This window comes from Excalfactoria chinensis, chromosome 3 (genome assembly GCF_039878825.1).
Source record: "Excalfactoria chinensis isolate bCotChi1 chromosome 3, bCotChi1.hap2, whole genome shotgun sequence".
Classification (NCBI taxonomy): Eukaryota; Metazoa; Chordata; class Aves; order Galliformes; family Phasianidae; genus Excalfactoria; species Excalfactoria chinensis.
The window spans coordinates 60,223,863-60,236,814 of NC_092827.1; the positions used below are offsets into that span (position 1 = coordinate 60,223,863).

Genomic DNA, 12,952 nt, shown 5'->3' on the forward strand with positions numbered 1-12,952 from the left:
AGGAATACTGCGGTCAGCTAAAAGAGTGCATGGGAAGCTCTTCTAGGAACAATGTGCTGGGCTCTATCAGCTCTCTGCTGCAGATTAGCCAGGTCTCTCAGACTGCAGACTGGCACCCCCTGCCTGTCCAGTTATCTAACTGGCTATGAATAGGCATAGAGTGCTGGACACACTTGGCCTCCAACCTCCAGGACCTCATCTTCTGGTTTGAACTTCTCATGTCAACACGGTCAGAATGTGCCTCGACAGCCAACAAGGATCTACACTTCACTGAGTATAAATGTGACCTTTTCACTTCATAGACAGGTTCAAATCATTTTTCATAATCCATTTGAACACAGCCATAGAAATGTCGTGAAGCATCTGTTTGCAGCAGAAGGATATAACAGATACACATGAGGAAACAGAAATTTTATTTATGAAGAAAAATACTTAAAGCATTGCACAGCTGCATCTTCTGGAGAACAAGAGAAAGAGATCTGACAGTTTCAGTGGAATCAATCCTACATTTTCACTATTCACCAGATGCACTTTTACTACCCCCTCTTGTAGTGTTTTTTCCTGAAATGAGAGTCTGGATTAAAGCCTAAAGCAAACAGGTCAACATAGCCAAGCACCAAAAAAGGCTTTTCTCTCATTGAGTCAGAATAGAAAGCATCTCATTCATTTTTATATATTATTCATAACTATCCATTAATTGCATCATTTCGTAAGTGTGATGACTGACAATCAGGACAGCAGGTGTTTCAACTTCCAGATCCGCAGATCTGTGACTCTCACGCTGCTGCAAAGGAGATTTAATCTTTAGTGAGGTTGGATAATTACATTCTATACGGGTTGGTCCAAAAATCCTTTATAAAGGTTTACCTTTTGAAGTCTGCCTCATCAATCCTTTCTGGTTCTTTCGGAAATTCTGCCAAAAAAACTTATTTTTCTTTTTCCAGTCTGCTTTCCCTAAAAGGAAATTGGGGAGGGGGAAGAGGAGGGAGGGAAAGAAGAATTTTGGAAAGAAACATCAGTTAATAAACATTACAGAAGTTTTCAAGCTATATTTTCCAAGTCAAAAACAAGAATAAAAGCATTAAAATCTTCCGTTTTTCTTGATTTATTCTATACTAGAACTATGCTGATGTAGCCATTTCAGAGAAACGTACATATTCTTTCACAATTGCCAATGCTACAGATGACTGAGATCAGCCACTAACTCACATATATTTTGAATTGTAAACAGAAAATATTTAACATTCATTTCGATATCTGTTATAGTCTCCAGTCTGTTGATAATGTCAAGTTTGGAAGTGCTTTTGAAGCATTTTGTTGGTTTATTCGCTTCAGCTGAACTCCAGTTACGCAGCCTAAGCCACAAGACAGATAACAAATTCTCTTATATGTTTGCATATCTATATAGAAAATAAACACTTCGCATATATAAAAACACATGCACATACTTGGCATGAGAAATTTCTTGAGACCATCAGCTACATCCGATTCTTGCTCCCTCTATGCCTTGATTGTACAAGGCTGGGAATACATGTCCACTAATATCAGATCTGCATATTGCTCGATGACCCAGAAGTGAAATATTTATTTTAGAAAGAAGATTCAGAACGAGGGATGGCATATAACTGCGCTGTTGAATCAATCAGGGCACATGCTATGAAGTTCATGCCATCTGCGAGAGAACATACTGTGCCTGATCTGGCAGAAATGTTACTGATACAGAACTACTTCCACCCTCTGCTGTTTTTGAGAAATTCAGATGAACGCTTTATTTTGCACCACCGAATTTCAGCATATGACTGTGCTATTCTGGATCTTGTCCTTGAAGCTCCAGAGCTGAGTTTATTGAAACTCTGAGGCACAGCTTTATTTCAGGCTGCAAGGATATTACCGTGGAAAAAAATGAAAAAGAAACAACTCCCCCGCTCCAGTTTTCCTAATAAATAAAATAATATTTGCTTCTTTATTTTTTTTCTTTTTAATTTAAAAACAACCTATCTAGCATTTTATCAGCTCTATTGATATGTCTACATAGCAGTTTGAACTAATTTTGGTAAGACAGAAAACAGTGAAAGAACAGAAAACAAACTGTTATTTAAGAATGCAAAATATTTCAGAAACAAAGGATAAGACTCCAGCATGACATGCCCAAAAGTAACAGAAAACCGGTTATTTATTGGTGGTGGTAGTAACTTTTGGAATACAAACAGGCTAGTAGTGAGCTAATATCATAGAATCTGAAAGCAATATAACGAGCCAAAAAGCTGTGTAGTTATCAGAAGACTATGCTAGTTGAGCAGTGTCTGAGACCACGGAGACCCTTTGCATCCCACTTTTAAAGCTCCTTAGACTTGCCCTCCCCGCCAATCCTAAATGCTGCTGACTTCTGCTGGCATTGTGTTTACTCAGCTCCTCACATCCTTGTGCAAGCAAAACTGAAAACCTGCTTAAGAATTCAATGGAAGTATCAGATAAAATGAAATATACTGACCTACAGAGCCTTCTTCCGAACTTGATTTATGAATGGAGAGCCTAGAACACAAAAGAGAAATGGACTTATTGATGCAAACCTCTCACATTTCATGGGAGCTGTCTGATTACAGTAAATTATAGTTTCCAAACAATACATCACGGGCTATTTTCTCTTCCCCTTTCTTCCAAATGCTGCAAGTTGGAGACAAAAACTAAACTCGCTGGTCTGACCACAATAACTGAGTTCCCCTTTGAAAGCTCAGAAACAAACCTTTTATGACCAGAACAGAGAAAAACAATACTGACAGAAACCTACAGTTAAGCCAAAAGCATCTAGGAATCCCTCAAAAAAGTTCTTTTCATATACTTCCCTGCCTTACATTTCATTGGTTTCCTTAAAGCTGTGGCACTAGGGATGCTGTATTTGTTTAGTTTTCTAACAGTTTTTGGCTTATTTGTCTTTCAATGGAAGATGTTTTCTAAATGTGCATTCATTAAATTTCAGAAAGCCAATGTGGAGAGGACAAGAGCAGCAATTTAACAGGGTGAGGAAAATTCATCCTATCAAGTGAGACAGGAAACCACCTGTGTGCTTTTTCACCAACTTATTTTCCCTTACTCAAAAGCTGGTTAAGAGAGACTTGTTTTAACAGAACATAGGCTTTACAAATAACCCAGTGAAATAGTACATCACTCTGTTGCTCTCATTCTTCACACTCATTGAACCAGTTTTCCATATTGGATTCCAACTCAAAACCAACGGTTCACTGCAGGTTCTCTGACGAGACATCGCTCCCTCTTCAGGTTTTTGTATTCTGTTTTGCCTATGAAAATGGAGCTAATAGAAATTACCAAATCTTGCAAAATTCTTTGAAGACTTCCTATGGGAATCTCTATCCAAACTGAGACAAGCCAGTGAAACGACTTTTGCCAACTTCAGTGACTTTGCTTGAGGCTCCAAGTGCAAAGCATTATAGCACTGTTTTTGCCAAGAGCTCTGCCCTGTGATGTGACAATGCCTTATTGTGCTATGCCTGCACTGTATCCATGCAAAATAAAAGCATGTAGATCCCAGCATACCAAGAAGACCTCAAGCCAAATCATTCTGTAAATGAGGCCATGTAATACATATATGTCATATGCTAGTTGCCATCCATTGCGTTTGAACAGGCTCCTTGCATTCTCCTAGACTCCCAGAAGAGGGCAATGAAGAATTTTTGATAAATTCAATAAATCTCATGAAGGAAAATTTCAGTTAAACCAGTTGAGAGTTTAAAAGATGTAGGCAATTACTGGCCAAGGTTTTGTGAGCATGAAAAACACACTCATCAGTTTGAAAAGACATCATTAGAGGGGAAATGAGACAGTATGAAGTTTCAGTTTGATTTAGAAATTCATCTGGGCAAAGAGGGTTTGGCAGAGCGAAGCTCTGAAATCTAACCTCTTTCAGCCTTGGAATAATTACAAGTTTAATCCAGCACAAACTGCAAATCAGCTGAAACAGACGAACTTCAGATTTGAGTGTATCAGGTGGGAGAAGACATTTAGTGCCTTCCTTGATGTTAAAGTTAACCCTTGAAAGGGAAATGTTATATTTAATATAGGTGTGTACCATCCCATACTTTCCGGGAAAATATTCAGTGTCAAAATTAACATACTTTCCACAGGGCCAAAATTATATTATGAAATTGAAAGGTAAAGTTGTTATTGATAGATTTCTAAATAAAGGAAAGAACAGATTAAAAATATATATAGACTTTTATAAGGATATGACAAAGTAAAAAGAAAGTCAACTTCTGTTGGAAATGACAGGACTAATTCAGTGCACATTTTGTACCTGAGCACAGATTTCACCCACCAAGTAAACAGCTACATTATTTATCATAAATGAATTTGGAATCCACAAACTGCACCAAATCGCCATCTCTGGGAAGTGAAATTTCTTTGCTGACAGAACTTAGTCTCCTTAGTGACATCAGCTTCAAAGTACAGAGGCAGTATCTTGCACCCTTCGGCCTCTAAATCCATTTTATTTCTTTTCTTCTCTTCCACAGTTGCCAACAAAAGTGCTAGTAAGCAGCAGGTGAAATTAGTCCGACACCACCAACTTGTTCCATGCAGGCTATTAAAGAATGGGAACAGCGGTAGGAGCAAACTTGTTATGCTCCTGAGCTAGAGAGAGTGAGGAGATGAGTAGGATCCATAGCAAACAGTCTACCTTCTCTTCTATAACTGATTTAGGTAGTATACTGCATTTCATCAGAGGATGCAAATCCCAGTGATCATTTCATGCATTCCCTAAGGAGGAAATATTTCATGTCTGAGCTGACCTTGAAAATGGTAACAACTAGTATTAAAGGACGGAAATGCCAACACAATCTACCACATAGAGCCTGACAAAGCATTTGCTTCTTACTTCCATCAAGCAACTCTGACTTTTAAGAATTCTCAGTGAAATCAATCAAGTGCTTTACTTCCTAGATGTCTAGTGAAAAATTCCATAGTGCCTCTGAGTTGCTTTATGTTTGATTTGTCAATTACACTCCCCTACTCTGTTAAATCCGCAGCTCCTCTGTGAACGTGCGCCGAAAGTGATTTGTGTTCTTCCATTCACAGACTGATAACTTGTGCTGAAAGTTAATGATGCAGTGACACTTGGCAGAAGTTTCAGCACTGCGTGCCTGAAAGGGAGCCAAATGCCATTACTCCACCATGGAGGCCTTCATTTTTGTTGTGGTCTGATGTACAACTTCATTAGCAAGCTTTCACGTGAAATGTACACTGTCACAGAGTATAGCGGGAGAAACGTATAGGCAACATTCAGACAGAAAGGAAGACAAAAGATTTATGACAAGAGGGAAGGAGTACTTTTGTATCTGCCCAAAACCTCTGGAAATGAGCTTCAGAATGGGTGAAAAATATAATCCATTAATCTCACAAATTCAAAACCATCTTCTAGGCCTTTATTTAGGGCCTCTTGTAGCCACACTGCTGAAACAAACAAACAGAAACCCAGCACAATAGAGTATCTAAAAATTGAACTGCTTTGGGGAATAACTAGATGCTACTGCACTGCTGACTCAGAGAGATGATAGATTTCTGTGGAGCTGAGTAAATTACAAGAGAACACTCTCAAAATCTGGTAGCAAAAGCAGCAGTGGATAACCCAGGCCCAGAAAGTAGATTAGAAAGACTGACTTAACAGAAATGAATTGGCATTCTATGCCAAAATGTGTAAATACATGAAAAAGGCTGTCATAAAGCCAATATTTCAAATGCTGAAGGTTTGCCAACTGCAAAAGACAGAGTACCTGGAGAAACTGGCTGAAGAAGATGACAGGAACAAAAACCTACTCTTTAATCCTAACAGGCAGAAGGATAGGAAATTCCAGTGGCCATATGACTAATGAACAAGTATAGGAATAGCCTGTATGACTGCAGTTACTTGTGTTCAGAAAAACTAATTCAAGTCAGAAGAGTTAAAGAGAAAAGCTGTTGGAATAGTCAGGGAGCTGAACACTTCGTCTTACCAGAGAAGGCTAGAAAAATTTTGCCTCTTCAGTAAAATTGAAAGCTGCAAGATTAATTTATCGCCTATTAATAAAACAGGCACAGGAACAAGCAGACATAAGCTGGAAAGAAATGAAGAGTAAGATGGAAAGAAATGAGGAGTTAGCATTTCCTAATGATTTGGACAAACTTCCAACAGTAGGTAGAGAATGGGAGGGAAGCTGTAAAAATGAACCGCTTTTAAGAGGTTCCGGAAAGATGAAAACCAGATCAGATGCCTCCAATCAGGATGAGATGGACATGAGGACTGCCTCTGGAGGGCACTTCTAGTTCTTCTTTTCCAGCCTGTGGGATCGCTGCTTTTGTATGAACAACGGCAAAGCTGCCAGGCAGGAAAATGGTCTTTGATGTCATCTTTCTATTCGTGTTGCAGCTGAGATAACATTGCTATACAAAAGCAGTCTCTCCCTCTGAAATCCTAGAGGTGCGCTCCAAACACTGGTGTACAAGGATGAACTATGCAAAGATTTCTGTCACAAGCCCACTGTGACTGTGTCTGGCTATAAAGGAGGCTTTTAATTAGGCTGTACTCAGCTACCAGGCTACACCTTTCTCTGAGAACTCTGTGCTGATTCTGATCCAGCCAGAGAAACCCTATAGCTTACCTCGCATGCAGAGTGGTTGATTACATAAGAAGCAGTCACACATGCCTCGAGATGTGATATGCTGGTACACCACAGAACGGGAAAAAGAAACCAATGACACCATGTGCTGCCTTTACAAACGCAACCGAGGATTTCTGAAAGCTCGTCATTCTCCAAGCAGAATAAACACTGGGACTGAGAACGACAGAACTGTGGATGGGTTTTTGTTTCATCATTAAGTATGTTTGATGCAGATGTGCTTTAACACATGGCTACATCTCATTTTGGCACATAAAATCCACAGGTGCACAGCACCATCTGACAATGAAACCACTACTGCTACCAACTTCAATAAACTGATACTAGCCCCCTTCTTTCTTCACACTGACTATTTATAGACCACTGAAGAAAATGCTTTAGTTGGAATTTTCAATCAATAAATATTATTCACGTTCATAGCAGTGAACAGACTGATGCAAAAGCCTGCACCAGCTCTGCCACGATGCCATTTGGTTATCCATGTGCATTGGAAATGGCCCAGTCACATCATTAGTATGAAAACCGAACAGGCTTGTAACTGCTCCTGACTGAATACAAGATAATTTATCTAACCGGAGCTGGCAGAGGGAAGAAAATGGGCCTTTGGTATTTTTATCGGATTTGCATGAACCTGAAGAGAAAGCAGTCCTATAAGGTACTGACCTTGCTGGCACCAGTGTGAGAAAGAGACAGAAAGCAAAGATGTGTGATTCAATTATCTTCTCATTAGGTTTCCATAGCAATGGCTCTTAAAGCAGGTCAAAACTTTCTCAGTGGAAACAAACACGGAGCTGAGTGTGGGCCAGGTGCACAAGTGCACATTTCCCACCCCAGCCACGGCGGTACCATTGGGCGGACTATGGACCCTCACCATGGAGGACAGAGCAGGGCTGCATATTGCATGAATGTGTTTATTCCAATTAAAACCCATAGAGTTGGGGCAGGCCATTGCCAGCTGAAAGCTTCTCCACAGTGAAGAGCAGATGCAAGGTAGCAAATACAAAGCACCTCCCTAGCCAGCACACATTGCTCTCTGCTTACCCTGCTGGCTGGCTGTGATAAGGTTGACTTTCTCATGAAAGGGCTAGCATTGAACTACAGGGACTGAAACCCCTCAGTGGCTCAGAGGCACACTGGTTCTCCTCTTCACGTGTCCCAGGCAGTGCTTGGCCGGCCTCTGGCTCCCATTGTGAGGATTATTGTGGGAGTTTCCTGCCCTACTTCTCCAGAGGAGGCTGTTTAAAAGCGTCATGAATAATCTGGCTTTGACTAAATCAGGCCTCAAACAAGTGAAAACAGGGCCATATGCATTCACAACTTCTTTTTGATTCCTGCAAGTACAGGGTTTAAAGGAACACAGCTTAAATGCAGACATTTTGACTACGGAGAGATTTTACTATTTCCTCCTTTTTTTTTTTCTTCCAATGTATCATTTTTAACTGACGAAAAATGAACAATTTATTCTGTTAGTAATTAAGTGTGGCCACAGGCATCCGCACTTGGTGGTGTTGTTTGTTTTCTACTTCGTTCCCGTCAGTTTCTGCCCACCCCCTGCCTCACATCCTCTGGCAGAGTAGCACTCCAGTTTCTTAGCAGAGAAGCTCACAAATTTCTGCTGAAGTTAACTCAGGCACCCTGTCAAGTTGCCAGAATCAAATATGAAACAATTTAAGCCACTCCATCAGTGGTGGCTCGAGTGATGATTTAATAACCTCTTACATTCAGAGCGTGACCTGTAGTTTAGAGGCTACAGGGAAAGAGGATTAGGAAATCTAGCATTAAACACTACTGGCAAAGGCCAGCAGATTAGGGCATTGAAGAGGGCACATTTCAGACTTGCATGAACTCTTTCATTGCAAAATGAAAGCCATTTTTATTGATGACTATTTTCATTGGAAACCACTGCCAAATGTGGCAACACCGGACTGCAGGCACTCTCCAAGCCTGAGGCTGATGTGGAGTTTAAGTGTACACCACAGGATAGTGACTGGTTTTACTATGGCACATCCATTGCAGAAAATCCTTAAGAGCAGATCCAGTTCATAGTTTCTCCTACAGAGCTGAGAGCATGCAGGCAACCACTTCTGTTGTGGCTTCACTGGCTCCCTGCTGACAACCTCAGGGAAAGCCCTAGCTGCCGAGTAGCCTGCATCTCCTCCTCTGTCATCCACATCAAGCAACCAGGGAGCTGGCTGCATGAACTCAGTGTGCAAGGAACTTGGTTTTAAGATGCTTGTCCTGCACACATGGAAAGCAAGATAAAGTTACTCATGCTGGTGAGCAGCTGAAACCAGGAGCTGAGAACATTTGCCAGAGGTGCAGCAGCTCCCCAGTGCTGGAATGCAAAGCCCCTGAGCAATGCCGACATGCAGCCTGCGCCATATGCACAAAGTACTACCCAGCACCTTCCATATGGTGACTCTTGAAATTTGTGATCATTTCCCTGCCCTGGCAGAGTCTGGAATTTTGGTCTTAAAGATCATTAGGTACAGAACACAAAACTGTACTGATCTGGGTGAATCAGGGCACTTAACAGAAAGTAGGATCATTTACTTGGTCAGTAGCATGCTCGAGTGCTACCGTTCAAGAACAAGTGATTCATTCAGAAGGTGGCGATTCCTAACATCCACTGGCATCCAAAGGTGGCAGAAATGCCTGTGAAATGCCAGATGCAGCCACAAGTGTTACCCCATTGTTTTGTCTTTCCTTTCTTTAGCAGCTGCAAATTAAAAATAATAATAATAATAAAAATCACTATACAGGAGAAACTGTACCTCATCTTATCTTTATGCAGTGCTCTTGGGTTTCTCATTTACTTCCTTCCTATCTGGCAGTTCTCTGGTACATCATAATTGAAACTTGTCTAAGGGCCACTGGAGTAAGCACTGAGAGCAAACAGATCTATTTCCCAAGAGGGAAAATACACAACTTCCCCTCTGCAACATCCCCAGCTCTTTTGAAAACAGGATGAGAGTCAGGATGCAGAAGCTTAAGTTCAGGGGACTGAGTTTAACCTGGATTTCCTGGCAAACATGCAGAGCTCATCAGTCTGTCATGTAGGCTCGAATGCTTAAAAACGGGAACAGGCTAAAAATTGGATTACATTGTTTTAAATGCTCTGTTTACAATTATGAGAAAACCCTGCTCAGTCTCCTGCCTGAGTAAACATCCTTGGGGTGTTGCCATCACTTTGAAATAATAGGGATTGTATATACAACATATCCCCGAATCAACGTGCTATGGGGACAAAGAGAGGATAGTAACTACTAAGAACACATTTACTGCCTATTTGTTATAGCTATTATTCTTCTAGCAAATCAGAAATGCTTGCAGTTCTGGAGAGACTTTTGTTTAAAATGAAAAATGCCATGGTTAGAGGCACTGCTGACACTGATGGAGGCTGACTGAGAATCTGCAAAGCTACACTAGTGCAACTGAAAGTATCCCTGAAGTTTAAAAGGAGAATTCTGGAAAGGGCAGAAGGAAATGAAAGTAATTATTACAAGAAAAAAGCTACAAATGCATCCTCCCATGCTTTTCTAAATATTATATGACTAGGAAGCCTGCCCATTTCAATTTACAGAAGTAACTATTATGGCAAAAAAAATAAATGTACAGCAATTGCAGGCTGAAGCTTGAACTAACACAACTTTCTATTCTGTTTTTACTGATAGCTTTCCAGGCTACATCAGTACCCTTGGTGTTATTCTCCACGCATATTCACATAAATCTCATAGGCCTTTGCTACAGTGAAGCTTCTCTCCTTGTCAGAATCAATCAAATGAAAAGTATATTTCTTAGGGCATTTGTAATGCATAGAGCTGGTTGATATGTGCACATTTTTTGTTTGTTTGTTTTTAAGATTCATCTAATTAAAAGGAAAGTGCTGCCAGTGACAGAGGAAGGTGGCATCGCCCCAAGTAACTTCCAGAGGGACAGCCACTTGAAATGACAAGCAGCTCTGCCTCCAGGCTATTTAACTCCTCTTTGCCTCCCTCCAGGCACTATGGCTGTTCTTCTGTGTTACAGCAAATCACCCACTAGACAGATACTTGTTTGGCAACTTGATGGACCAAGGGAACCAAACTATTTTCACACAGACTTTGAACAGATGCTAATGCTAATGACCTGGGCGGCACAGTTACTAAGATTCACGGCAAGACTGAACATACACTACTTGTCCACATAAACGGGATTTTTTCCTACCACAGGGCTTCAAGGCTAACCTATTTTCACTGTGGTGTATAGTAGAGCCTGTCATGCTTTTTTTTTTTTTTTCCCCAAGCAGGTATCACAAAAAAGGAAAACCAAACCAAAGGTTAGAGCAAACATAGCTTATTCCAGACTCCCTCAAAGCCTCTTTCTGTCTCAAATATCTCAGCTCTGTAAAATTAAACAACCATCCAGGTGTGTTATTTTAAAATGTTATATTCCAGTATGGTTAAGCTGTAGGGTGTGCAAAAAGAAACACTGGGTGGGAGATCTACCAATAAGTCCTGCAATTTACTGGGCTACTTGCTCTTGTTTCCCCATTCCAACTCAGCTGTTTTTTTGTCTTTTTCTTCACTTTCTGAAGCAACCTGATCAGGATACCACACAAACAACTCCCCTGAGTTCACTGTACGAAAAAGATTGTATTTTCAATATAAGGATATGGAATTTTCTGTTGGCCAAGTTTTCACTCGGGCTTCATAATAGTATTCATAACAACAGATTTTCTAGCACCTAGAAACCTGGACAAATCTTTCCAGTTCACACCCCTAATCTGTTTGAGAATTTTAGAAATCAATGTACATGTGCACTGAGTTTCATGTTCGGAAAACTCTTTTAACACCAGAAGAAGCTTTGTAAAAAGTTCACTCCAGCTCTATCACACAGCAGAGGTGACCACAGAAGTACCGTCCCTCAAAAGGACAGGTAATCCCATCTCTTGCAATATGCCCATGCAGCAAAATTTAGTCAAAAGCCAGAAACTAAACAATAAACATTAAAAAGCCTCTACAGCTGACGCATCCTCCCCCACAAAGCTTCCAACTGAGCATTTTAGTATTATCTGATGGACTTGAAATATTTGTTTCCCTGCAGATCAATTTTATAACCTCTCCCTCCAATGAAGAGGGCTAAACTGTCTCTGAGCTGGAGGAATGAAACCAGTATTGATGGGACTTGTTGCCATGAATAAGCATAGGCCTGCACTATTTCTGTTTTGATTCTTCTCTATGGCATCAATTAGATATTCATTATTTTAAACACTTTGCCCACATACTGATGGCTTGTTTCCAACTGTGAAAATTTCTGACACAGTCTCCCTTGTGACAATTTCATATATCCAATTGGGTTAACTATGTATGCCCCTCGGTTTACAAAAGCGTCCTCAAAAAGGACACCTGCAATCTTCAACGGCCTACAAAAATCATAGGTCTCTTCCACCTGGTGTAAGATAACATGGTTAACTTCTCTTCAATGAAATAAATGAGCACTCTCAGAATACAATCACTCAAAAGATATTTCTATAGATACTTTCTCCTCACTCAGTTATTTGTGATATAACATCTACAAAGAGACACAGTTCAGGAAGATGGCTAGAACCTGTATTAGGACTTTATTTCCAGTTGGACGCTGCCCTCCTCTGAGATCTTTATCTTATATATATTATATATTATAATATATTTTATATATATATATATATATATAAAAAATATTATTCCACCTGAGGTGGGATAATGATATTTACTTATGGGGAAAGTGCTTTGAGAAAAGTATTTTGATTATAACATTTAAAGCTTACTTCCCAGACTATAGTACTTATAATGTTCCTATCCACTTGGCACCTTTAGTTTCAATACAGTGCTAGATACAGAAGTATCCCTGAAAGCAACTTATCCACGTTTCAATATCTGAAACATCACTTTTAAACCTTAAGCCTTCTAGACCTTCTCTGTTAACAACAAATAAAATGGAGACAATGATGGCGCCAATGTAAAATTCACCTATGTGCATGTTATGCTGGAAAAGAATATCCACCTCAAGTAAATAATCACTGCTTTCTCTATGGTGAAGAGAGATAAGACATCTCTAAAAGATAATGAATAACTTTTCAATATCTTTAGCATGAATAAGCTTTTAGACACTTGCACAAGAAGCCTGTAAGCATCTGTTTCACACTAGACACCCAACTTCCATGGTGTGAGCACTCAGTGAGAGAAATCCCATGGCCCACATCTACTGCAGCTCCCTCTGGGACTGAGGCTGGCTCTGCTGAACTGGCAAACAGCAAGGGCAGCAAT

The 12,952-nt window shown here is 40.2% G+C and overlaps 1 protein-coding gene across 8 annotated transcripts in view; it reads right to left on the reverse strand.

Moving 5' to 3' along the window:
• The window catches only part of LOC140249527 (SAM and SH3 domain-containing protein 1-like), a 503,646-nt gene that overhangs the window by 49,847 nt on the left and 440,847 nt on the right, over positions 1 to 12,952 (reverse strand). For 7 of the 8 annotated variants that reach the window (XM_072331311.1, XM_072331315.1, XM_072331309.1 and 4 more), the window contains 2 exons: positions 2,492 to 2,532; positions 868 to 954 (listed from right to left, as the gene is read on the reverse strand). In XM_072331311.1, the coding sequence (XP_072187412.1) occupies positions 868 to 954; positions 2,492 to 2,532 (128 nt within the window). The remainder of the gene's footprint in view (positions 1 to 867; positions 955 to 2,491; positions 2,533 to 12,952) is intronic. The other variant, XM_072331314.1, reaches the window with a different exon arrangement.